We start from the raw sequence: 27308 nt of genomic DNA on the forward strand, positions 1-27308 counted from the left end.
CAGCATGGCATGATCCCATCTCTAAAAAACATTTTTTTTTTAAATTAGCTAGGAATGGTGGCGTTAGCCTGTGGACCCAGCTACTCGGAAACTGAAGTGGGAGGATGACTTAAGCCCAGGAGGTCAAGGCTGCAGTGAACTATGATCACACCACTTCACTGAAGCCTGGGCAACAGAGATCCCATTTCAAGAAAAAAAAAAAGATTGATCACGCATTAGTTAAAATCACTCTTCATACCACTTGTAGAACATATGCCACATATTTTAAATATCTACCTATTCATACTGCTTATTTCTCTCCTTCTTTTGAAATAAAGATTTAAAGGTATCTCAGTGCCAAATATCTAGTTCTTCCCCTTAAAACAGAAAAACCAAAAAAACATACCAGCCTTTCAGAGCTTTTCTTAATACAATTAGTGAAGTATTTGTCATTTGGTTAAACATGCTCAGTTAGTATCTAAGCTTTGTTCTAGGCGAACAAGAGAGAAATAATCCGCTACAAATTAGAGTTGTGCTAGAGTTTCTGATACTAAATCCCTACTCCTAAGTCCAGAGGAAAAAAATTTAAACCATATTTCAGATTTTAATCAGTTTCTTAAGACTCCAGAGGGCACAGTCAGAGAAACTAGAGAGCGCACATTAGCATTGTTCCTCGGGTTTATCAAAATGTCTTTTCCATATGCCTCAGAGTAGACTCTATTGACCGAGGTCTATCTTTTCAGGCAACAAACAAATGCAAAACAGCATCTCATTTTGATCTGGGCCTCAGCAGACAAGTTTTAATTAGCTGGCCTTGCTCACAAAAGGCTGAAAGAATGCATGTGATACACATCTGAAACCTCGCTAATATACATCATTCTTTATTTTAAAAATGCATGATATGCCCTTCTACCTCTATCCCCCACACCCCTACAAAAGACAGGATATCCTTTTAGGACAGATTTGGCTGTGGCATCAGATAGAGACTGGTTAGGAGGATCTCCATGGTGCTGTTTTCCTCTGGCAGAATAATCTCTTGGTTTGAAAAAAGCAAAAACAAACAGCTTGCAGACCAACTGAAGACTTCTTTTTGACAGATTGAAATCAAATTTTCTCAAACCAGTGCCTGGCAGGGGAGACTGTTCCAGATGATGCTAATAGATGTGGCACGAAAGAGAGCATTCTATGATCAAGTCAGTCCAGGAAATACTGCCCACCACGTCTCCCTCTTGAAAAGTCTCACAGGACACAGCACAGTATGGCTCCAGGTCTCACACTGCCTTCTTCACCGCACAGCCTGCAGCGCAGTGATTTCCCAGACACTAGTTCAAAAAACTGTGATCTAAATGTGTCTTCAAACGGAGGGAGGGACCAGAGAACTGTTAAATGCCTCTCTGCAAATGAACGGATTTCTGCATGAGTCACTGCAGTGTGTGAGTTTAGTACGATGAAACATGCATTTATGGGGTGTCTACTGGGCAGACATTTTTGTTTGTTTCTTTTCCCCCATAACCTCAGTACTTCTCTAGGTCTATCATTTAAGCAGCAAACCAGATTTTATGTTTCCAGTGATTCCTAAAACAATACTATTTAAGTCACTTCAAAGTATCCTTGCTTGTAACTATGATGGCCTCTGAACTGGCCCTGTGGCTTCCATTCCTATCTCACCTCAATCTGGCCCCCTGCGATGGGGCAGTGACCAGTCTGGAGCACAGGTATGATCACTCCATGTTTGCAGCCCCTTGCTACACGCCCACCAGGCTGCGGATGATTAGCCCCCTATATACTTGGTTGCCTCCACCTCAAGGTGCTCTACCCAATCACTTGGAGTTCTCAACCTGGAGTCTGTGGATGGAATCCTACGGATCTGAGAACTTGGCTGGGAAGAAAACATGCATCTTTATTTTCACTCTTAACCAAAATTTAGCATTTTCTGCCATTATGAATGTAGGCAACAAGCCACAGTTGTATGACAAGTACCCATGACTCTGTCCCACGTGTAAATCGTAAATATTTTCAAATCGTATTACAGTCATGGCCACTATTTCCAACAGTAGCTTACATTCCAACTTAAAATCACAGTAGATGTTAGACCCAATGCTAGATTTAGTCACCGATGTACTACTAAAGAAGCCCATATGTTTCTATGTCACAAATGCGATTTTTAAATGTTTTGGTATTTATATTTTAATATAATTGGCTTCTTTTGTCATCCTTTGTGTTTTATTTTAAGAACTTAAAACATTACTTTGGCAAATATTCATCAGTCATCACCAGCAGTCCGTGACACAGAAAAGATGATGAGCTCCTGTTTCAGTTCCTAAAATATACCTACATAGTATGTGTGCATTCTCTCTCTCTCTCTCTCTCTCTCTCTCACACACACACACACACACACTCACTCTCTGTCTCGGTCTCTGTCTCTTTCTTACAGTCGTTCACAATACCTTTTTCTTCAAACATTCTTCTTCCCACCCCACCACACCCTCTTTGCCTGGTCCAGCCATCACTTTGGGAATTTGTTCACAATAGCGAAGTCTGGGCTGGGCCCTCTCCTATGAGCCTGAGCATCCTGTGTACCTCCAACATGGCACCTACCCCCCAACCCCTAAAACTGTCATCACTTACTAGTCTCCAGGGCCCAGTCTAGGTCGTTCACCTTTCTATCCCCATCACTTTGCGCAGTGCTCAGCACAAGTAGCCACTCTCCATTTTTGTCATATCACTGAAGGAATTGCAGGGCTTTCTCTCAAGGAGCAAAGTATTGACACAGCTGCAGTCAAAAAAAGTTTCCTCACGATTGTAGTCTCAGCTACTGATCTGAGATGCTGAGATGCTGAGATGGGAGGAGCTACTCATTTGAGATGCTGAAATGGGAGAATGCTGAGATGGGAGGGTCATTTCAACCTGGCAGGTTGGGACTGCAGTGAGCCAAGATTGCGCCACATACTCTAGCCTGGGAGACCGAGTGAGACCCTGTTTCAAAAAGAAAAGGCTTCCACCATGGATTGATACCAACCTGAATTTCCGGTTTTCCATCAACATATACGGTGCTGTTGTTGACCATTTCCACAATGGCAACTCCAAGATTGCACCGGATCCCAAAAGAAATGCAGAATCCCAGCCCACTCATGATAGCAATGATGTAACGCTTGGGGAGGCCACAGCAGCGGCAGTCGCAGAATGGGGGGCTTGGCCTGGACGTCTGCACTGGCCGTCCTTCTTCATTCAGCTCAATGTTATCTTCTTCCTCAGTGCTCCCATCGATTTTTCTACATGGGAAGAAGGATAGGCAGAAAATAAAAGCCAGGATTAAAGGAAAAAGAAAGGATACTAAGCAAAAAGATAAAAGATACCAGCAGATGAAAAACAAAAAGGAAGACCCATAGTAGAATACTATGGGTGTATTATTATTATTAAAGTAAGTCTTATTATTAAATATTATTATTATTAAAGTAAGTTATAGTGGCTAAAACTACTGATGTTCTGGGTATTGTGTGGGACTTTTATAAGCATTCAATCAATCATTTAAATCTTATAACAACCCCATGAGGTAGATAGTGTCATCATGCCATTTTATAGATAAGGAAACTAAGTCACTTGAGATAGGATAGAAGCTGAAGTCCAGAGCCTGTGTCTAAAACAATATGCTATACTGAGTTTCCTGCTGAAAGAGCATTGACAGACTTTGTTCACATTGCTCGACCCAGCTGTTACAGTTGACCTTAATCTTTCTAAGTCCTTTTTTTTTTTTGAGACAGAGTTTTGCTTTTGTTGCCCGGGCTGGAGTGCAATGGCATGATCTCGGCTCACCGCAATCTCTGCCTCCCCGGGTTCAAGCGATTCTTTCACATCAGCCTCCCAAGTAGCTGGGATTACAGGTCTGCACCACCACGCCAGGCTAATTTTTGTATTGTTAGTAGAGACGAGGTTTCTCCATGTTGGTCAGGCTGGTCTCAAACTCCCGACCTCAGATGATCCACCCGCCTCGGCCTCCCGAAGTGCTGGGATTATAGGTGTGAGCCACTGTGCCTGGCCTAATTTTTCTAAGTCTTAATAAAATATTAAGTGGAGGTGGAGAGGGACGTTTTCTATCACAATGTACACCCATTTGGTTGTATATCCTTTTCTCCTTAGATGGTTCCTCTGAGGAGGTGGTCCTCTAGCACCTTTTATTCAAATGGTAGAATTTTTCACTGACCTCTATAGATTCCAATTATGGCACATTCGTTATAGTGAATGTATCTCTTCTTTTAAAAACAGTAATTGGGCAAACTGAATCCTATCTGTCAATTATAAAGGAAGTTGTATCCTCTTACTTATTGTCATCTTTCTGAGGATGCTGTCATGGCCCACTTAAGGTCCAAGTGTTTTTAAAGATAATCAAAACTTGCAAGTTTTCATAAATATTAAATTCAGTGACCAATAGCTAATATAATAGTTTGGATGAAACACAAGTCATCTGCCCACCGGTTCATATGAAAGACAACCTTGGCAGGTTCTTTTTTTTTTTTTTTTTTTTTGAGATGGAGTCTCGGTCTGTCACCAGGCTGGAGTGTAGTGACGCAATTCTCAGCTCACTGCAATCTCCGACTCCCTGGCTCAAGTGATTCTCCTGCCTCAGCTTCCCGAGTAGCTGGGATTACAGGCACGTGCCACCACGCCCAGCTAATTTTTTTTATTTTTAGTAGAGACAGGGTTTCAACATGTTGGCCAGGATAGTTCTGATCTCCTGACCTCATGATCTGCCTGCTTTGGCCTCCCAAAGTGCTGGGATTACAGGTGGGAGTCACCGCCCCTGGCACCTTGGCAAATTCTTATGACTCAAGGAAAACCAAATTTCCAGCACAAGTATAGAGAAACAAATATACTGGATTCAATTCAGTTCATCAGATATATATTAAGTGCCTACTGTGTCTCAGGTACTGTGCTAAGTGTTGGGGAGCAATAGAGAATATGACACGTTCTCTGCCTTCTTCCGGCTCTTAGGCTGGTGGGGAAGGAAGACACATACACAAGCATCTACAATTACTGGATGATGTGGGTTTTGTTGAAATCAAAGTGAAAAGCGATGGTAAAACACGGGAAGGAGCTTTCAGTTTCAAGTTGTGAGCCCAGAGTAGAAGCTTAGTAAATGTGCCAGAACATTAAAGCAATTGGAAAAGAACTCTAATCATTTCCCTACCGATGTATCTACCTGCCAGCCTGCATTTATACTGATGGGGTCTATGTGTTCATCCGCAGTTGTCCATGCTTCTAGCTAAGGCCAGCCCCTCTCCCCGGACACTAGATCTCGTCCCCTTTTATCCCCTTACGAATATTGCTCCAGAAATCCCCACCCCCACACTTCATCCATTAGGTTCTCCTCCCTAGTATAATAGATCATTCCTGTTGCCTATAAATAAACTTTTATTCCTCCCATATGACAATCTAAAATAAAATACATTTTCTCTTTCAGTTATCCTCCTATTTTTCATTTTCCTTTTTTAAGAAAGAAATGACTTCAATTCCTCTCCTCTTGTTCTCTCCTGGACCCACTCCAGCCAGGTATTCCCAACCTGAGCCCGCAAAACTGCTCTTCTTAAGGTTTTCGATGCCCTCCTCATGGCTCAGTCCAAAAGTCATTTTCAGTCCTCATCTGATTTAATCAGCCTAGCAGCAGCATTTGACACAATTGACCACTTTCTCTGCCTTGGCCATTTTATGTTCTTCCAGGAAAACACTTGGTCATCCTCCTAATTCTTCTCTTTTGTCTCTTATAGCTGATTCCTTCTTTCCTCCACCTATATACACTAGAATGCCTAGGACTCCGTTCTCAGGTCTCTTGCTTTCTATCTATGCCCTCTAGGTCATCTAAGCTGGCTCTGGGCTTTGGAACCATGTATATGCTAACAGCTCCCAATCTTTATAACTAGCCTTATCTGACCTCTCCTTGGACACCTAAAAGGCAGCTTAAACTTGACATGTCCAAACTGACTTCCCCTAAAAAAAATATATAATTCCTGAAGTCATTCTCATCATAAGTAATGACAATTTTGCAACTTTGGTTGCTCCAGCAAAAATCTTGAAGCCATCAGGCTGGGTGCGGTGACTCATGCCTGTAATCCCAGCACTTTGAGAGGCCGAGGCAGGTGGATCAGCTGAGGTCAGGAGTTCGAGAGCAGCCTGGCCAACATGGCAAACTCTGTCTCTACTAAAAATATAAAAATTAGCCAGGTGTGGTGGCATGCACCTGTAGTCCCAGCTACTCAGGCGACTGAGGCAGGAGAATCACTTGAACCTGGGAGGTGGAGGTTGCAGTGAGCTGACATTGCACCATTGCACTCCAGTCTTCGTGACAGTGAGACTCCATCTCAAAAAAAAAAAAAAAAAAATCTTGACGCCATCTTGGATGCCTCACTTCTCCAATTTATGTCCAACTGAGGAGCTCATGTACTTTACTTTAAATGTTGAGTCTCCCGCCTACTCAGCTGTGTGACTTCAGCCTAATTACTTAACCTCCCTGGACTTCAGTTTCTTCATCTGTAAGCTAGGAATTATAATAGTTTCTTCTTCACAGCATTGTTCTTAGGATTGTCATAAATGAGTTATTAAACTTAGGTAATTTAGAACAGAACTTTCCACATATTAAAAAGTGACATATGCCAGCTATTTTTATTACATTAATCCTCACCGTCACTTAATGAGTGAGGTGCTAGACTAAGCATTGATGCCATTAGCTCTGAGAGGCAGTTAGATGATAGGACTTTATAATGGGCTGCCCTAGTAGTCTCCATGAATTTCTGTGCACCTGTAGTCCCAGCTACTCTGGAGGCTGAGGCATGAGAATCACTTGAACCCGGGAGGCAGAGGTTACTGTGAGCCGAGATCACACCACTGCACTCCAGCCTGGGCAGCAGAGTGAGACTCCATCTCAAAAATAAAAAGAAGAAGAAGAAGAAGAAAGAAAACAAACTGATGCTCTAATGTTGACACATTACTATAATAGTATATTCCTAGCAGCTAAAACAAGGATAATACGTAACAACCACAGCAATACTTGTATGAGGCAAATTCAGTTCTTTCCCTCTGCCCTCCTCTACAGATGCCTTCATGTAATTCTCTTATTTGATCATTAATTCAGCTCAGTGAGACATGGGAAATCTAATACTCCCATTTGACACAAAATAGAACCGTAGTTCAGAAGGCAAGAACAAACCGGCCAAGGTCACACAGCCCTTAGTGGGTAGAGGCAAGATATGAAACCCTTCTCCTTTCCTGTCTAGGTCCCTTGGGCCCCTTTCCTGTGTGTTCCCAGCACACCAAGCCGTGCTCCTTCTCAATGATCTTCCTGAGTCACTTTGTCATCTGCACCTGTTACTTTGTAGTCCTTGCCCAGCCACCATGACTCAGAAGAGCACGGTAAGAGAATGGGCTCTGGGCTGAGAGACGCCCAGTGCTGTCTCCCACGTGCTAGCTCTGTGACTTTGGCTAAGTTACTTGACCTGCTACTAGTCTTCCAGGGATGCTGTAACAACGTACCACAAACTAGGTGCCTTAAACAACAGAAACGTATTTTCCTACATTTCTAGAGCCAGAAATCTGAGATCCAGGTTTCAGCAGGCCTTGGTTTCTTCTGAGGCCTTTCTTTTTGGCTTGCAGATGGCTCTTATCCCTGTGCCTTCACATAGTCTTCCTTCTATGGATCTGCGTGTCCCAATTTTTTCTTCCTATAAGGACATCAGTCATATTCTATTAGGGCCTACCCTAAGGACCTCATTTAACCTTAATTACCTTTTTAAAGACCGTATCTCCAAATGTAGTCATATTCTGAGGTACTGAGGGTTAGAATTTCACCGTAAAGAATTTGGGCAGATTCATATGAAGACACAATTCAGCCTGTAAGAATCCCTATCTGTAAACTGGGCTAATCGTAATGGGTATCTCATAGGGTTGTTCAATGATTGATGCATGTAAATGATTCATGGCAGTGCCTGGTATGTAAAAAGTACTTTATATTAATAGGTGGTAATTACTATCACTATTGCTATTAATAAAGTGTCACCTGTCATAAGCTTAGCCCTCTCTACATGCATGCAGATGCTTTAGATGAAGGCTAATGAAAACCGAAAGCGCTGTGGGGCTTTGCAGTGCTTAATTGCAGACAGCCCCAACTGCTGTGCTCTGAATCAACCACCCATTTGGCGTGGGGACAGCGCTTCTTTCTCACAGGCTGCTATTCCACCAAGAACTCAGCACCTCGGGGATGTGAGGCCGTTCTTTCCTGCCAGAGGCAGGATTCCTCTGACAGTGACTAGCTCCAGGACTCCCCACTGGCCATGCCAAAACTTCCCAGTATTGTAGTATAGTCTGAAAGTCTTCTCACCTAGCTTTTCTTCTTTCCTTCTCTCCTACACAGGTAGCAGTTTGAACACTCTCCCAGCCTCCTCCAGCTCCTTCCCCATTTTCCCTCAATAAATCTCTTGGCCAGGTGTAGTGACTCATGCCTGTAATCCAAGTACTTTGGGAGGCTGAGGCAGGAAGATCACTTGAGCTCAAGAGTTTGAGGCTGCAGTGAGCTGTGATTGTGCCACTGCACTCCAGCCTGGGAGACAGAGCGAGACCATGTCTCATATGTGCCAAATCCTGTCTTGGTATCTGCTTTCTTGGAAGACCTGAACCAACACAAGCACGCTCTGTGTGCACAGTGCCATCTTAGATATCCTGAGACTTTCCAGAGGGGAGACATACAGTATGAGAGATGGAGAGAAAGAAGGGGAAAGTAATGATCAAAGGGAAGGCTCTGAAAGAAGGAGCTGTGGGCTCCCCAGGAAGCAGGACCTATAGCTGGCTGACCTGATGCCAGCCCTTACAGCAGCTCTCCAGTTGGAGACGGGATATCGGGAGCTGTGGGGAGGGGTCTGAGCACAGGATCTCACTTTCCTTTGCCCAAAGTGGCAGCTGAGCCACCACTTCAAGGGATCATGGGCTCAGGAGCAAATGAGGATCAACAACTAGCAGGACCTCCTGAGTTGTTTGTGAGTCCTTTGCACAACCTTGCTGTGGCAAAGGGGGAGCACCAAAATGAACAGAAATCTAACTTCCCCCAGGCAGGGGGCTCAGATTCAGATTTGATTTGTTTCATTTTATTTATTTTTTTGAGACAGAGTCTTGCTCTGTCACCCAGGTTGGAGTGCAGTGGCTCAATCTTGGCTCACTGCAACCTCCACCTCCCAGGTTCAAGCAATTCTCGTGCCTCAGCCTCCCGAGTAGCTGGGATTACAGACGTAGGCCACCACGCCCGGCTAATTTTTGTATTTTTAGTAGAGACAGGGTTTCAGCATGTTGGCCAGGCTGGTCTCGAACTTCTGGCTTCAAGCAATCCACCCACCTCAGTCTCCCAGAGTGCTGGGATTAATAGGTGGGACCCACTGTGCCCAGCCAGATTTGATTTGTTTTAAAAGCATTCAAATAGCAGGCCATTTCTTGTATAGCCTAGCTCACAGAGGAAGACTAAGCACCCCCTCACCCTCACCCTGTATCATGGAACACACCAGGCTCTGGGCAGTCAGATAATCTGGATTTGATTTCCAGCTCTGCCACTGATACTCGACTTGGGGGCAAATAACCTGGTCTCTCTGAATCTCACATATCCTCTTCTGTACAATAAACATTTATCTCACAGAGATACATGAGCCTACCCTACAAAGACTAACACATTACCGCCAATAAATGAATAGACATTGCCTGAACGTTAGGGTCTCTGCCATCCCTGGTGTCTCCTTAGCATTTTACATATTCCTCTGTTAGAGCACTTCTCACATGGAGGTAGAGTCATTTTCATTCAGCAGCACAGGTGCTAAGTAAATAGCCACTGACTGGGGGCTAGGCACGGTGGCTCATGCTTCTGTAATCCCAGCACTTTGGGAGGCTGCGGCGGGTGGATCACCTGAAGTTAGGGGTTCGAAACAGGCCTGACCAACATGGTAAATGAAACCCCGTCTCTACTAAAAATACAAAAATCAGCTGGGCACAGTGACAGGCACCTGTAATCCCAGCTACTCAGGAGGCTGAGGCAGGAGAATCTCTTGAACCTGGGAGGCGGAAGTTGCAGTGAGCCGAGATGGCACCATTGTACTCCAGCCTGGGTGACAGAACGAGACCCTGTCTCGGGGGGGGAAAAAAAAAGTCACTGATTTGTGTCGTGTCCATATATGAATGAAGGTCTCCCTGATCCCAGGACCATTTCCAACTCATCTTTATTCTCCATGTTCAGCATCGTGCCTGGAAACAATGAATCCTTGTCCAACTGAATGGAATTGGTGGATCAATTCCAGACATCATTCCTGGCTTGAAGCACTTATAGACAGGGTTAAGGATCTATTCATCTCTGCCCAGAAAAAAAAAAAAAAAAAAAAAAAAAAGGCTTTATAAAAAGGGGGGAGAGGAGAAAGTTATTTAAGAATAAGAGAAGAAAAACGAACTCATTTCTTAGGAGTTGGAGGACTTTAATTATTCCTAACAGCTATTTATCCCATTCAGTTTTCCTTCCCTGCTTGACTGCAGTTGATCTTTTAGATCAGAGAATCTTCATTCTTTCTAGAGTGACATTCTCATTCTTGTTTCTCCAAATATAGACAGCTGCGGTCTGCGGACTGCTGGCCCTCTGCACACTAGGGAGGTGCCTGCTTTCTGTTCTCAGACACAGTTGTCCAGCAAACATCCAAGCCCCAGGAGTCTAATTGCCTAAGATATGCTAACTAACCCTTAGGCACTTAAATAACTATTTCTTTGCAATTCAAATGTTCCCAGTAATTGCGGAAAAGGTTTTGTTTTGTTTTGTTTCATAGGTAATAAGATCAACACTTGGAGCACAAAGTGAGAGAACTTGCAGATAATTTTAAAAATCCATTTACTGGATGGGCGTGGTGGCTCACGCCTGCAATCCTAGCAGTTTGGGAGGCTGAGGCAGGAGGATCCCTTGAGCCCAGGAGTTCGAGACCAGCATGGGCAATATAGACAGACCCTCTCTAAAGCTAAATATATATATAACAATATTTTAAAATCAATTTTCTTGCTCACCGTATTTGGTATGAACTGAAATGTGTGCCCCAAAATTCATGTGTTGAACTCTTAACCCCCAGTACCACCAAACGTGGCTATATTTAGGATAAGGTGCTTAAGGAAGTAATTATGGTTAAATGAGGCCTTAGGGCGGGCCCTAATCTAATATGAATGATATCCTTATAAGAAGAGGACATTTGAGCCAGGTGTGGTGGCATGGATACCTGTGGTCCCAGTTACTTGGGAGGCTGAGGGGAGAGGATCGCTTAAGCCCAGGAGTTGGACATTGCAGTGAACTATGCACTCCAGGCTGGGTGACAGAGGGAGACCCTGTTTCAAAAAAATACATAAAAAGAGTCTTGGACACATAGAGAGACACCAGGGATGCATATGCATAGAGGAAGGCCATCTGAGGACATAGCAAGAAGGCAATATCTGCAAGCCAAGGACAAAGGCCTCAGGAGAAAGCAAACCTTGATCTTGGACTTCTAGCTTCCAGAACAGACAGAAAATAAATTTCTGTTGGTTAGGCCACCCAGTCTGTAGTATTTTGTTGCGGCAGCCCTAGCAAACAAATACAGCATTCAAATTTGCCCTCCGAAAAGGTCCCATTTAGCTCATGTTGTCTTTTACATAATCCTTGAGTTGCTCTTCTACTAGAAGAAGAAAATTAACTGAAGGACATTGACTACTTGCTACACTCTAGACACTCCGCGAGATTTCTATAAAATATATATTATCTCCCTTAATCCTCAAAATAGTCTTGACAAATAGGACTTACCTCCATCTTACAGCTCGGAAGACTGAGACTCAGAATTTTTAAAACCTTGCCCAGCTGGACGCAGTGGCTCACGCCTGTAATCCCAACACTTTGGGAGGCCAAGGCAGGTGGATCACCTGAGGTCAGCTTTCAAGACCAGCCTGGCCAACATAGTGAAAACCCATCTCTACTAAAAATACAAAAAAGTTAGCTGGATGTGCTGGCAAGCGCCTGTAATCCCAGCTACTCAGGAGGCTGAAGCAGGAGAATCACTTGAACCTGGGAGGTGGAGGTTGCAGTGAACTGCACTCCAGCCTGGGTGACAGAGTGAGAACTCTGTCTTAAAAACAAAACAGAACAAAACAAATTGCCCAAGGATCATCCAGCTGCAGTTGGTGAAGGGAGAACACAACTGAGATTTGCTATCCAGCCTATTGCTACCAGTGTGCCACAGGAACTAATCAGAAAGTGCCTGACAAATAGCGAGTGCTTTACCTACACAGACTTTTTTTTTAAGGTTCTGGAGAAGCAGTATTGCAGTGGGTTTAAGAGAACATGCCCTGGAGACAGACAGTCCTGGGTTCAATGCTGACTGCGGTATTTATTAGGTATGTGGCCTTGAGCAAATTACCTAACTTCCCTCAACCTCAGTTCACTTATTTATGAGAAGAAGATAGGACTACCATGAACGTTAAATAAGACCGAGTTACAAAACACTTAGCCTAATTCCTAGCACTTGATAAATAATCAATAAATGGTAAATTTTAAAGAAGGGAAGGAGGATTTAAAATACGATCCCCAGAGCTAGTTTGAGATTTGAAATAGGATCTTATCAGCATGGATTTCAGCACATCACATTCAAAAGGAGCTCCATAAAGTGCACCTGGTCAACTCCAGCCCAGTCAATGCTCTCACAGTACCTACGTCTCTCATTTTTAAAATTGATATTTGCCTCTTCTGGTAGATTATAAGTTCAGAAAGTCAACAACCAAAAATCCCTAGCACTCAGCCCAGCTTCATAGATTTTGAGGTATTAACCTAGGCTGTTTTTGTTTTCTCCTGGTAATTTGACCCTTTCCTATCCCCTCATTTAAGCAGAGAGTCACTGCTTCTTACCTCAGCAGGGATCATTAGATGAATAAGAGGAAAAAAAGATAGTCTCTATGGCTTTAAAAAGCCTAAGTCACAGATGACAAGCTGACAGCCCAATGGCCATATGTGACTCATAACCATGTTTTGTTTATCTGGTGTAATGTGTGTATGGGTTTTTGCTTTTTTTTTTTTTCCCTTAGAATTTAGATTAATTGGCTGGGCACAGTGGCTCATGCCTGTAACCCCAGCACTTTGGCAGGCCAAGGCGTGCAGATCACCTGAGGTCAGGAGTTCAAGACCAGCCTGGCCAACATGGCAAAACTCCATCTCTACTATAAATACAAAATTAGCTAGACATGATGGCGCACACCTGTAATCCCAGCTACTCAGGGGGCTGAGGCAGGAGAATCACCTGAACCCAGGAGGCAGAGGTTGTAGTAAGCTGAGATCATGTCTTTGCACTCCAGCCTGGGTGACAAGAGCAAAACTCCATCTCAAAAAAAACAAAAACAAAAACAAAAGAATTTAGATTAATTGACAGAGTTTAAAAACCAAGGCCCAGCATAGTGGCTCACACCTGTAATCCTGGAACTTTGGGAGGCCAAGGTGAGAGGATTGCTTGAGGGTAGGAGTTTGAGGCCAGCCTGGGCAACATAGTGAGACCCCCATCTCTACTTTTTAAAATTGTATTAAATAAATAAATAAATAAATATCAGAAGATAGCTCAAAAAAGCAGAAACAAGCAAAGATATAAAACCTTGGATTTCTTGTTTATTCTGAAAAATCTGAAGACCTGAAATTATCAAGCTCTCACTCTGTCATGGTTACAATTGGCTCTCAATTTACCACAGTTCCCACCACTCCCTATTGTCACTTCCACAGTGAGCTCAGTTGCCATTTAACATTATACTTGGACTGTTACTTTTCTAGTAGTTAAAATCAAGACATAAGAAAAATATGTTTTGTACTCATGTCTGTATCAAAAGTTGAAAAATAAAAATTAGACTAGCAACACACATATGGAGCAGACAACCATCATTTATCACTGTCAAATATCTTAATGACTTCTTGATATTTTGAATCTTGCTGGAGCAGCAAAAAAAAAAAAAAAAAAAAAACCAAAAAAAACTACTTTTCCTAGACTCTCTTGCAGCTACAATGAAGTCATGAGAGGTGAACTCTGTTAAATCCGAAGCATGTGAATAAGATTTAGATACGGGACAGAACAAGACGAGGATACAGCATGCAGGGGAATGGTAGTGCAGATGGTTTTGAATGCAACAGAGGCAACTGGCTCCTCTGTGACTGCTGTGGCAGAATTTCTGGAACAAGTCATGAATATAATCAGCACTTAGAGGCAGCCAGTGGTAGCAGCTGTGTTTTATCCAGAACAGTCTAGTGGTATGTGTTCTCTGCCGCTTTTTTCCTAGAGATAGAGCATCCAGACCTGATCCTTCCAGGAAGTCTGAACAATTCCTAACATTCTTTTATTTTTTGTTTATTTATGTTTTTGAGATGGGGTCTTGCTCTGTCGCCCAGGCTGGAGTGCAATGGTGTGATTTCGGCAACCTCTGCCTCCTGGGTTCAAACAAGTCTCCTGCCTCAGCTCCTGAGTAGCTGGGATTACAGGCACGCACCACCATGCCCAGCTAATTTTTGTAGTTTTAATAGAGATGGGATTTCACTATGTTGGCCAGGCTGGTCTCAAACTCCTGACCTCAGGTGATCCGCCACCCACCTCGGCCTCCCAAAGTGCTGGAATTACAGGGGTGAGCCACTCCTCCTGGCCCAATTCCTAACATTCTTTACTAAATTTCATTCCCCTTTAGCTAGAGTGGATTCTGTTGATTGCAACTAAGAACTTTGAATGATACAACGTATTTCCTTGCAGAAGTGGAGACTATTTCTATGTGTTAATATGTAGTATGTCTATGTCAAGATATATAATATGGTTGCTTTACTCTGTAGGTATTGAATCTATAGACCCTACCAACCTTTAAGAAGCACTTAGAAAATCTGATTGTTGTAAAAGTATTTGGGAGAAGCTGGAAAAAGAGAGAATATAAACTTTAGATGAGAAAATATACTTTTGAGCTAAGAAAAGATACCGGGAGCAGGAGTCGTAGAATCTGATGAACATTTACATCACGAGGCAGGTAAGTATGCCCAGGAATGGATCCTGAATGTTCTAGATTTTGAGGGAGTAGGGTAGTAAAGTTGGATAAGGGAGTGTTCGTCAATATGGTAGGTGATTGAATTGTGTCCTCCAAAAAAGATATGTTGATGTTCTAACCCCCAATTCCTTATTTGGAAATGGGATCTTCACAGATGTAATCAAGTTAACATGACGTCATCCTAGATTAATTTCATGACTGGTGTCCTTATAAGAAGAGGGGAATTTGAACACATAGACCCAGACACCAGGGGAGAAGGCCATGTGACAACAAATGCAGGAATTGGAGTGATGCATCCACAAGCCAAGACATGCCTGGGATTCCCAGCAGCTACCAGCAGCCAGAAAGAGGCAAGCATGAGGCCTCCTTCAGAGCCTTCAGGGGGAACTTGACCCTGCCAACACCTTGTGTTTGGACTTCTGGACTCCAGAATTGTGAGAGAATACGTTTCTGTTGTTTTAAGCCACCCGGTTTGTGGTACTTTGTTACAGCAGCCCTGGGAAACTAATAAAGGGGGCATGGTTCCATGACACAGGGTCTAACATCCCGGCAAAGGCCTTAAGAGAAATGGTCCTGATAAACTGCTAATACAGTTCTTGGAAACTTAAACAAAATAGAGATGTGTTTTATCCAGAACAGTCTAGTGGTATGTGTTCTCTGCCGCTTTTTTCCTAGAGATAGAGCTTAAACAAAATAGAGCCTGGTGATTTTAAAATGTAATTCTGTACTAATTTCTAGTCATTATTACATTGTACGCAGAGATATAGGACATGACCACCATGACTTTAAAAAAAATAAATTGAAAGCTGGGCACAGTGGTTCACGCCTGTAATCCCAGCAATTTGGCAGGCTGAGGTTGGGAGGATGGCTTGAGCCCAGGAGTTCAGGACCATTCTAGGCAACATAGCGAGACCTTCATCTCTACAAAATATTTTAAAAATTAGCCAAGTATGGTGGCTCGCAACTGTAGTCTCAGCTACTCAGGAGGCTGAGGTGGGAGGATTGCTTGAGCCTGGGAGGTTGAGGCTGCAGTGAGGTATGATTGTGCTGCTGCACTCCAGCCTAGGTGACAGAGTGAGACCCTGTCTCAAATAAATAAATAAATAAAAGAATAAAAAATTATCCATTCCAGGAGAGAACGCCCAAGGCCACAAGAGTGTCCTGACTTGGGTTGGTCCAGGTCTACATCCTCTCTTTTCCTTCATTGTTATATAAACCTAATTTACAAGCCTATTTCATTTTTTAATGCCTGGTAGAAAAATTGCTGAATTTGAACCAGTCTTAGTGATGAATTGCTGATAATTAAACTGGCTATCTTCCATTCCTTCAAGTAAAGTTTTGATCTCTGTTATTTGGAATATAAGAATTCTGTAATTGTTCTATCTTTAATGTTGATCACACTCTTGATCAATTAAAAGGTCTCTCTTTAACTTATTTTTTTTTTTAATGAGAAATGTTGGGAACTGTTATAGCAGATTATAAAGAAAGATCAAAAGGCTCAAATAACTGACTATGCAGGAATGGATTTTCTATGTAAGACCAGAAAACCCACAAATGAACTATATTTCTCGGGAGGCCTGAGGAATACTCCTGCTCCTAAGACAATAAGGGATGCAGTGGTGATGGGGCCACCAGCACACTGAGATGCTCAGAAGCTGCTGTCCTCTGCTGGCTGAGGCTTACCGTAGGAGGTGCTGCTCCAGAACCAGTGGCAATTGGGATGATTGGCAGCACTTAACCATCCTAGGCAAGGGCAGGAAATTCAGAATGACAGTTAGGGAATCAGCCCATAGGAATCTCAGAGATGAATCATAGAACATGGTGCTCCAAGGAGCAAAAAAAAAAAAAAAAAAAAAGGGCAGCCAGTAAGGGTATGTTTCATATACATAAAACCAGAAAAGATCAAGAGCTGATGAATGAGCAGTAGGCTGAGGCTGGTCACCCCAATGGAAAGTCACACTCTCTTGCTGAAGACTGAAGAAGACTGAAGGTTCCGTGACTAAGGAACCTGCAACACCGCAGAAGAAAATGCAGTCGTGATGCCCACAGTCCTTCCCCGAAGGAGTCTACCACCATTAACTTGGGTAAACATACACTGAAGAAAGAGGAATACCTCGATCTTTTGCAGACTTTTGGGTAAAGGGGAAAGCTGATGTTGATACTCAGGGATTTATAGCACTATCCTGCCTCCGTTAGAGTGGGGCTTATGAGGGTCAAGTAATAAGTGGAGTCCTGACACAGGTTCGTCTCATAGTGAGTTCATGTCCCTGGACCCACCCAGTGGTCATTTCCCCATGTATGATTCCCACATGTATAATTGGAAGACAGACACCTAGCATTTGGAAAACCCTTTCAGTGGTTCCTTGACTTGTAGAATAAAAGCTATTGTAATAGAAAAAAAGTCAAGTGGAAATCCTTAAAACTGTCATCCCTGGGTAAGAAGATAAATCAAAAACAGTATTATATTATGCAGAATGACAGAGATTATTGCACCTTCAGAGACTTAAAGGATGCAGAGGTGGTAGCCCCCATTAGATCCCAATGTAATTCACCAGCCTGGGCCCCTGAAAAAAAAAAAGAAGGGATCATGGTGGATGGCAGGGAACTACCACACTCTTAACTCATGTACATAGCTTGCCTGTCTTGATCTGGTGCATTCTTTCCATATCCATTAGAAAGGAGGCTAAGAAGTTCACAGTGACATGAGATGAACGACAGTATATATCCGTGGATTGTTCTCTCTCATAATATAGTCAGAGAGACCTTCTGGACCAGCTGCAGAACATCACATTGATCTATTATGACCAATAGACGACATTATGTTGTTTAGACCTCAGGAGCAAGAACTGACAAGTACTCTGGATGCCTCAGTAAGACATTTGTGCTTCAAAGGGTGGGAAAAAATTGCTACAAAGATCACAGGTCCATCACATGGGCGAAGTTCACAGGGGTCTAGTGTTCGAGACATTCCAGAACATTCCCTTCAAAGTGAAGGAAAAGTTATTGTGCTTTGAACTTCCTGCCACTAAGGAAGATGCATAATGGTTGGCAGACCTCTTTGGGTTTTTGAGACAGTGTATTCAACACTTGGGAATATTGTTCTAACCCACTTATTCCATGACATAAAAAACTGCTGATTTTTAATGAAATCCAAAAACAAGAAAATGTTCTGTAGCAAGTCCAGGCTGCAATAAGAGGGATCTTGCCACTAGGGCTGTATTCTCCAGCATACCCTTGGCACTAAAGTCATCTGAATAGGAAAAGACACTATATGAGGTTTCTGTCAAAACTTAATAGGAGAAATATAGCACAAAGCCTTAGGATTCTGGGACAAAGCCATATCATCTATAGTAGAGAAATACACAACAGACAAAAAACAAGGCATGCCATGTTACTGAGTCCTGGTGGAGACACAGCATCTGACCATGCAATATGAAGAGGCCATGCAGCCAAAACGACCTATCATGAGCTAGGTACTATCAGACCTGCGACGTCCAACTGTTCATCATGAGATGGAAGTGATCCATCTGGAATCTAACACCAGCAGGGCCACAGGGCACAAGTAAGCCCATGTGAGAGAGGCCAGGTTTCCACATGACCCATATCTGCTGTACCAATGCCTCCCCATAAGCTCACACCCGTGAACAAATTACAGGAGGAAAAAAACTGAGTTTGGTCCAGAGCTGGTCAATTTGGTATGTTACAGCATGTTGCAAATGGACTGCTGCTATACTCCAGCCCCCGCAGGGATGGCCCTGAAGGACAGTGAGGGGGAAAGCCTCCCAATAGGCAGAGTTTTGAGCAGTCTCCTGGCCACACATTTTGTATGAAAAGAGCAACATTCAAAGGTAGGGATATGCATGGACTCATAGGCAGTGGTGAATGAGTTCACTGGAGGTCAGGGGCCAGAAAAAGCAATATTGGAGGACTGGGAAGAAGATCTGGGGAAGGGATGTGGATCAGTCTATAAGAGTGGATGCCTAGTATGAGCTCTCCTGATTGCACATTATCACATGCCACTTGGAAGAGGCACAAAACAGACGATAGACAGGCTGACTTGGCCAGTTGATGTCAGCCAGCTTCCATCCTCAGCCACCCAGTGCTACAGCAGTGCACTTGTGAACTGAGTAACCATGGCAGTAGGGATGGAGGCTGTGTCGGGGCTTCCACTCACCAGACTGAGCTAGCTCCTGCTGCTGTCAGCAGCAAGACCAATGCTGAGCCCCTGAGATGGCACAATTCCTGAGGGGACTAACAAGTTTCTTGGTCACAAGTTGTTTATAACAGACCCGTTCCATCCTGGAAAGGGTAGCAATTCATCCTGACTGGGGTTGAAGTACTCCATGTATGAGTTTGCCTATTCAGACTACAAGTCTCAGCCAGCATCACTATCTGAGGATTCACTGTCTGATTTCTCAACATGGGATCTCCCATCACATCTTCTCAGACCAAGACACCCAATTTATGGTGAAGATGGCATAGCAGTGGGCACACTAAGCCTCGCCATATACCACACCATCCAGAAGCTGACAGCCTGCCAGAGCTGAGCTGAAGAAGCCTTTTTTCTTTTTCTTTTTCTTTTCTTTTCTTTTTTTTTTTTTTTTTTTTTTTTGAGATGGAGTGTTGCTGTCACCCAGGCTGGAGTGCAGTGGCTCTATCTCAGCTCGCTGCAACCTCTGCCTCCCAGGTTCAAGCAAGTAATTCTCCTACTTCAGCCTCCTGAGTAGCTGGGATTACAGGTGCCCACCACCATGCCAGCTAATTTTTGTATTTTTAGTAGAAAATACATGTTTTGGCCAGGCGCAGTGGCTCACGCCTGTAATCCCAGCACTTTCGGAGGCCAAGGAGAGCAGATCACGAGGTCAGGAGATGGAGACCATCCTGGCTAACACGGTGAAACCCCGTCTCTACTAAAAATACAAAAAATTAGCCAGGGGTGGTGATGGGCACCTGTAGTCCCAGCAGGCTGAGGCAGGAGAATGGCGTGAATGGGAGACGGAACTTGCAGTGAGCAGAGATCAAGCCACTGCACTCCAGCCTGGGCGACAGAGCAAGACTCCATCTCAAATATATATATATACGCGTATATATATATAAATACACGTTTCACCATGTTGGACAGGCTGGTCTACAACTCCTGACCTCAAATGATCCACCTGCACTGGCCTCCCAAAGTGCTGGGATTACAGGTGTTAGCCACAGCACCCAGCCTCTGAAGACGCTTCTCAAAGATGCAGCTGCGACATCAGCTTGGAGATGAAGCCTTGGGAGGGTAAGGTGCTATACTCCATGATGCAGTATATTCCATGAACCAACAGTTATGCACCTGTAATCCCAGCATTTTGAGAGGCTGAGGCAGGCGGATCACTTGAGGTCAGGTGTTTGAGACCAGCCTGACCAACATGCTGAAACCTCATCTCTACTAAAAATACAAAATTAGCCGGGCACGGTGGTGGGTGCCTGTAATCCCAGCTACTCGGGAGGTTGAGGCAGGAGAATTGTTTGAACCCAGTAGGCAGAGGTTGCAGCGAGCTGAGATCAAGCCGCTGCATCCAGTCTGGGCGACAGAGCAGGACTCCATCTCAAACAAACAAACAAAAAACCCAACAGTTATGATATGGTGCTGTGTGCCCAATGGGCAGAACACACAGGTCAAAGAAACAAGGCATGAGAGAAGGAGTGGCCCCACTTGCCATCATTCCCAGTAACCCACCTGAGGAATGTCTCATCTCTTCAACTTAGGCTCTGAGGGTCTAGAAATCCTGATTCACAAGGAAGAATTCTTTCATTTAGGAACACAATGGAAATCTCAGTCAACATATGGTTATGACAGCTGCTCAGTCACTTTGGGGTCCTTGTGCCAAGACCGGAAGACATGGCAAGAAGTCACTACAGTGGTAAGGGTCATGGATCCTGATCTTCAGGAGGAACCAGAACTGTTGCTTCATCATGGGAGCAGGAAGAAATATGTTTGGCACCCAGATGATCCGCTGAGACATCCCCTGATACTCCCTTGGCTAGTTTTTAACTCTCAGTGGGCAAATACAGCAACCATGACCTGGTGAGTTTATGTTAACCAAGGATTTAGACTTCTCAGAGATGAAGAGCTGGGGCAACCCATCACGCAAACCAACAGAAGTGAGGGGAATCAAAAGGGGGGGAGAGGAGGGACCAGTCATCACAGTGGGACCTGGACTCCGTCTTAATAACTCTTCTTTGGAAGGCTCCTCGGGAATTACAACCATAGAGTCTTGGAGAAGCTGTACCTAGATGGCATGAACTTCATGTGAGAAGCAAGTTGATCTGAGCGGTACAGTGGGTGGGCTGTCATAGACACCATCGCGCACTCCCCAGATCCCCTTGATAGGCAAGCACAGTTCTACTTCCAGAGCTGCTAGCGGGTCATGGTTGCTGTATTTTCCCATTTACAGTTAAAACTAGGCGGGGTGCAGTGGCTCGTGTCTGTAATTCTAGCACTTTGGGAGGCCAAGGCAGGAAGATCTCCTGAGCCCAGGAGTTTAAGACCAGCCTAATCAACATGGTGAGACCCCCATCTCTATTATTTTAAAAATTAAAATTAAAAAGATAATAAAACTAGCCCAGGCAGTATCAGGAGATGTCCGAGTGGGCCACCCAGGTGCCAAACACATTTCTTCCTGCTCCCTTGATGAGGTGACGGTTCTGGTTCCTCCTGAGGATCAGGACCCATGACCCTTGCCACCATGGTGACTCCTTGCCTGGGCTTCTAGTCTTGGCATGAGGAACCCTGGAGAACTTCCCACTGCTCAGTGGCCTCCAAAGAAACCCCTCACCCACTCCCATCAACCCAGAGCTGATGACTGACTGAGGCAGAGATATAAAAGGCTGCCCCACTTGCCCCAAAGGAAGGACCAGCACATGGCTTATGCTCCAGAGCCTTCCCCTGTGGATCTGGCCCCCGGGCATTGTGAGCGTGCATCCTTGCTTGGCTCTTTCTCCTTTCCTTTTTTTTTTTTTTTTTTTTTCATTTTTTCGGAGACGGAGTCTCCCTCTGTCATCCAGGCTGCAGTGCAGTGGTGTGGTCTCGGCTCACTGCAACCTCTGCCTCCCGGATTCAAGTAATTCTCCTGCCTCAGCCTCCTGAGTAGCTAGGACTATAGGCCTATGCCACCATATCTGGCTAATTTTTTGTCTTTTAGTAGAGACGGGGCTTCACCGTATTGCCCAGGCTGGTCTCAAACTCCTGAACTCAGGCAATCTGCCCGCCTTGGACTCCCAAAATGCTAGGATTATAGGCATGAGCCACCTCACCCAGCCTCTCCTTTCCTTTGTTGTTTTACTCCCTCCCAGTTTTTTCAGGAAAAGCTCATTCAATCACATTATAGGCTCACCCAAATCCCTGTCTCAGGCTGTGCTTTTTAGGGAACCTACCTAAGACAGAGGTGAAGTAAAGCAGGAAAGAGGGACAGAGAAGAGGGCAGGAGGAGGAGGGCAGGTGAGCTTCATGTTTAAATAGAATGGCCAGGAAAGTGGGGATCTTTGAGCAGAGGCTTGAAGAAAGTGAGGGAACGAGCCATTAGGCTATCTGGGAGGAAAGCATTTAAGCAAAAGAAACATAGGGCGAAAGCTGGGACAGGAGTGGATCTAGGGAGTTCTAATAAGAGCCAGGAGGCCCGTGAATCCAGAGTAGAGTGAGGTAGGTAAATGTCACAGATGAACTCAGAGAGCCGTCCAAAAGTCCTAGATCACAGAGGACCTTGAAGGCCATTGAAAGGGCCCTGGCTTTAACTCTGAGTGAGGTAGCTTTGAGCAGGTGTGAGATGTAATCTGACTTGGTTTCCTAGAGTCACCCCATTGCAGCCAAGTTACCAGAGGTCATGCAGGCAGGGAAGTAAGGGATGTTGCAGCAATTGGAACCCAAGATCGCCTGATCTCAGAGCAAGCTTTAACACACTCGCCTTTGTTGATGGAGCAGGAAGTGCATATCTGGCACACTCCTGAATGCTAAGGACAGACACAATGCAGGGACTAGTTTCATTTAAAGGGAAGAGAGACATACTTGTAAAGAGACCAGACTCCCCTTAAGCCTCCCTTGGAGAAAGCCTTCAATAAAGGTACAACCAGTTAGGAGAATAGCCCATACTTGCCAGCAGGTCCAGAAGTTGCTGGCTACATTGCAGTCCAAGTATACCTCCCTAAATAAGCGGCCCAATATCAAGACAGTGAGTAGGAAGAGGAAAGATACTTGATTAGAGAAATAACATAATGTAGTGATTAGGAATGATGGGCACAGAACATCTGGTTTGAAACCCAGCTCTGCCATTTACAAGCTGTGTGACCTTGGGCAAGCTATTTAACCTCTCTGTGGCTCAGTTTTCTCATCTGTAAAATTGTTGCTAGATGCTGTGGCTCATGCCTGTAATCCTAGCACTTTGGGAGGCCAAGGAGGCAGGATGGCTTGACACCAGGAGTTTGAGGCTGCAGTGAGCTATGATCACATCACTGCACTCTAGCCTAGGCAACAGAGCGAGACCCTATCTCAAAAAAAAAGAAAAGTTGTAATTATAGTAATCCCCTCTCTATGGGGTTTTTAATAGAATTAAATGAGTTTACTGTGTCTGAAAGATACTGTTTTGTTTGTCACTATTATGTTTTTTAGACATGAACAATTAAAGGATACATAAATTGTAATTTAAATTGAACAAATCTGCATGTCAATTTCTAGACATTAATTTCCAAGTTGAATGCTTTCTATGTCATCTATATAATGCAATACTAAACTATAAATGAGTGCATCTTCTTTCTTCCTACACTTCTAATATATTATTTTACCTTTAGCTGATTAATTGCTCAGCTGCTTCTTATCAATGACTGTTTTCCAGGAAGGCTAATCATGCCTGACTGTAATCAACCCTGTGTGCGAACTCTCAAATGCTTCCCTGTGCAATTGCCACTCCCCTGACCGTGAGGAATACTGTGATTAAAAAGCATCTCAAGAATTCCATTTAGATGATGACCTCAGCCTCAAACATTATTAGACAGCCATGATTTACATTGCCTTGTAAGTGAGAATGTAGGGGCTTCTAGCTTCCAAATTCCCTACAAAACAGAAAACAGTTCTTTGTGATTTTTTTACGTCGGATTCTGTCAACTGGTTTTACGTGAAAAGCAATGAAATGAGAGGGAAATGCCCAGTATATGCCAGGCTCTGGGCAGGGTCATTTACATACAATTACCTTATACACCTGTGGTTAATGTCAAACATGTGGCAGAGCTGGTCTTAATAATTCCTCACTAGAACTGAGGATCAACTTGAATCACCGCTCAAGTAATGTCTGTTTTCACTTTTTCTGCCAATAATTTCTCTCTATAGATCACTGAAAACAGGGATTTGACCTTGGCTTTATTTTTTCTAAAGCCATTCTACAATTAGGACAACCATGACAATATCTAGCATTTATTTAGTGCATTCTCTGTCCCTAGCACTGTGCTAGCTGTTTTTCTATTGTTCTGAGGAAACTGTTCAAACAGTCCTAGACACATAGCCCAATTTCTGGTTGAGGTCACACATTTTGGAAAATCACCAATTTTGTTATATCCCTAAGCAAACCAATTTGGTAAACAAAAAGATCTCCATGTGGCTCCTCCAATCCAACATAGCAAAACCGGCTCTTAGATCAATAATTCCTATTGAAAAAAGCAATTAAATTTCAAAAAAAGCAATTAAACTTAAGTTTGAAAAGAAAATTCCTAAGTATTTTTTTATATCAAGTATTTTATAAACTAAGGCAGAGTTTGCTGTTTATAATGGTGAGTATGGCCCAATGTCATGGGTTTTTTTATTTTGTTTTGTTTTTTGTGTTGTTTTGTTTTGTTGAGACAGAGTCTGACTCTGTCACCCTGGCTGGAGTACAGCGGCACGATCTTGGCTCGCTGCAACCTTAAATGTCTGGGCTCAAGCAATACTCCCACTTCTTGGGAAGCTAAGATGATGATTAGCCATCATGCTGGCTAATTTTTTATATTTCTGTAGAGGCATGGTCTTTCTATGTTCCCCAAGCTAGTCTCGAACTTCTGGCCTCAAGCAATCCTCCCACCTCCGCCTCCCAAAGTGCTGGGATTACAGGCGTGAGCCACTGTGCCTGGCCTATGGTTTTCATTCTTGACTTTGCCAGATTCCTTTGTCATCACTTGAATAAGCCAATTAAGCTATTGTGTTTATTATGCAAAAATTATTTTTGCATTTCTAATCAAATGAACGCCATCACAATAAGATGTTACCTGGGGAGTGCTCAACGGAAGGATAAAACACTCTGAAAAAAATGTTATTGTAATTTTTTCTATATTTGGCTGGTTTCTGCTGCTGTCACTGAGCTAGGTTTTCATCTAGATATGCTAATTCAGTGTAGGTCTGATTGAAGCCTTTTTGTCTTTAATTACTAAAATAATAAGGTGTCCAACCCTTTTTTTATTAGGAAAGTTTATTAGCAGTGATACAATGGAAAATTTAACACTGACAGGAGCATATGTGTCTTAAAACACAAGAAATGGGATGAATCTCAGATTGCCTGGAAATAGTCCTTTAAATGAAAAAGTTTTTAAATTTAAGAGATAACAGAAAAGTTAAAGGACACACCAGATGGCATTTTCACTCACCAGGATTAGAAATAATCATCCAAGCAAATGAAAAGCTTATCAAAGGTATTTTTCACATTTATTTATTATCAGAGAGATAAAGCAGTCATTTTACCTTGCACATAAGGACCACTTATGAAATCATTTATATAATTTGAGAAGGCATTTACTATGTCTATACCAATTCATAAATTAAAAATATCACATTAATTCATTCATTTATGGCAAACTCACCTTCCACTAATATATTTTACTTTAAAAAATATTTACTTTTTGGTTTGGACTAAAATCTCATTCAATTCAATGATAATACTTAACATTTTCCCACTGCAATTATGTGAGATTTTCTGCTTTAAAGAAATTTTTTAAGTTACCTCCTTCAAACTAATGTGTAACTATCCTCTTTGCAAACTATACAATCAGGAACCACTTTACATATTTTATTAAATAAGCTAAAAATTACAAATATTTAATTTTCATTTATAGTGGAAAGATTCAGTGAAAAACTCATAAAAATTATTTCAGTTCAAGGCATAACTATATTTGTCATTACTAATGAATTAACATAAAATATTATCTCCCTAAGTATTTTCTAATTCAATGCCAAACATACCACATGCAATATCATCATCTCCAGAAAGTGCTAATCCAGCTATATAAACAGAATACTTGTCTCGATATTTTCCTAATAGAACCCAATACTTTTAATGCATCTGTTTTTCCTCCAGACATAGACTACTGGAGCTAGAAGGGGCTCCAGAAGGATCTAATTTGACCCATCCTCTCCACATTAAAGTGTGGTTTTAAAAACGTGATACCAAGTCTCTCACATATTGGCAATACGAAGCTACTCAGAAAGGAACTAAAGTTCGCATTCAAACTTTACCTTTGTAAAATTCCCAAAGAATCTCCCACGGCGTTCTTCACTCCTTCCTTCCCAGGTTTCAGAATTTTTTCTTTGAAGGTATCAAATGCTTTAAAAGGCATTTTGAATGAAGGGTACCTCTGAGCCGTTAACAGTCAGTCTCAAAAACTGTCATCCTTTCTCATTTCCAGTGTGAGGACCACCTTGTTTCCCTTGGTGAACACCTGGAAGTCAGTTCTCATGGAGGGAACTACTCAAAATCAAAAAGGAGATGAAACCCAGCCCGGATCTTCCAAGACAACTCCCTCCTCTCTCTGCTCCCCACCCCTCCAAAAAAGAGGCCAAGGGATGTCTGGCTGGGAATTCAGCCCCTTGCAAAAGCTACACGCTCTGCAGCAGCCTGTGGCCGCTGTCTCAGGCAGCCACTCTCAGACTGAGCGCAGCCTCTCTCCGTCCCTGGGCTGCAGCTGGGGACGCTAACATGAACTCCGGACCACCAGAAGTCCTGAGACCAGCAGCAGCATTCGTGGCCTAGCTCCAGCCCCTGCAGCCAGCCGCGTCCCCCTCCTGCCCCACCCCAGCTCGCCTGCGGCTCTCACCAAGTGAGCCTTTCCAAGGTGATGCTATAGTAACCGGCACAATACCTGCCCCTCAGCCGCCTCGGCTTATGAATGGGCTCTCGGCCAGAGCAAGCACCCAGAGAGAAGTTTATGAAACATTTACAGCCCTCTGCTTTTCTGAGGTCTGGCCCTGCAGACAGGCTCACAGCCACCACTCCATG

The 27308-nt window shown here is 43.5% G+C and overlaps 1 protein-coding gene across 1 annotated transcript in view; it reads right to left on the reverse strand.

Annotated features, from left to right (window-relative positions):
* The window catches only part of LOC105493848 (solute carrier family 17 member 8), a 64724-nt gene extending 37674 nt beyond the window's left edge, over positions 1 to 27050 (reverse strand). The window contains exons 1-2 of the mRNA XM_011761800.2: positions 26549 to 27050; positions 2999 to 3251 (exon numbers count right to left, since the gene is read on the reverse strand). Of these exons, the coding sequence (XP_011760102.1) occupies positions 2999 to 3251; positions 26549 to 26649 (354 nt within the window). The 5' untranslated portion in view covers positions 26650 to 27050. The remainder of the gene's footprint in view (positions 1 to 2998; positions 3252 to 26548) is intronic.
* Between the last annotated feature and the right edge of the window lie 258 nt (positions 27051 to 27308).

The sequence above is a fragment of the Macaca nemestrina genome, chromosome 10 (genome assembly GCF_043159975.1).
Source record: "Macaca nemestrina isolate mMacNem1 chromosome 10, mMacNem.hap1, whole genome shotgun sequence".
In the NCBI taxonomy this organism is placed as follows: Eukaryota; Metazoa; Chordata; class Mammalia; order Primates; family Cercopithecidae; genus Macaca; species Macaca nemestrina.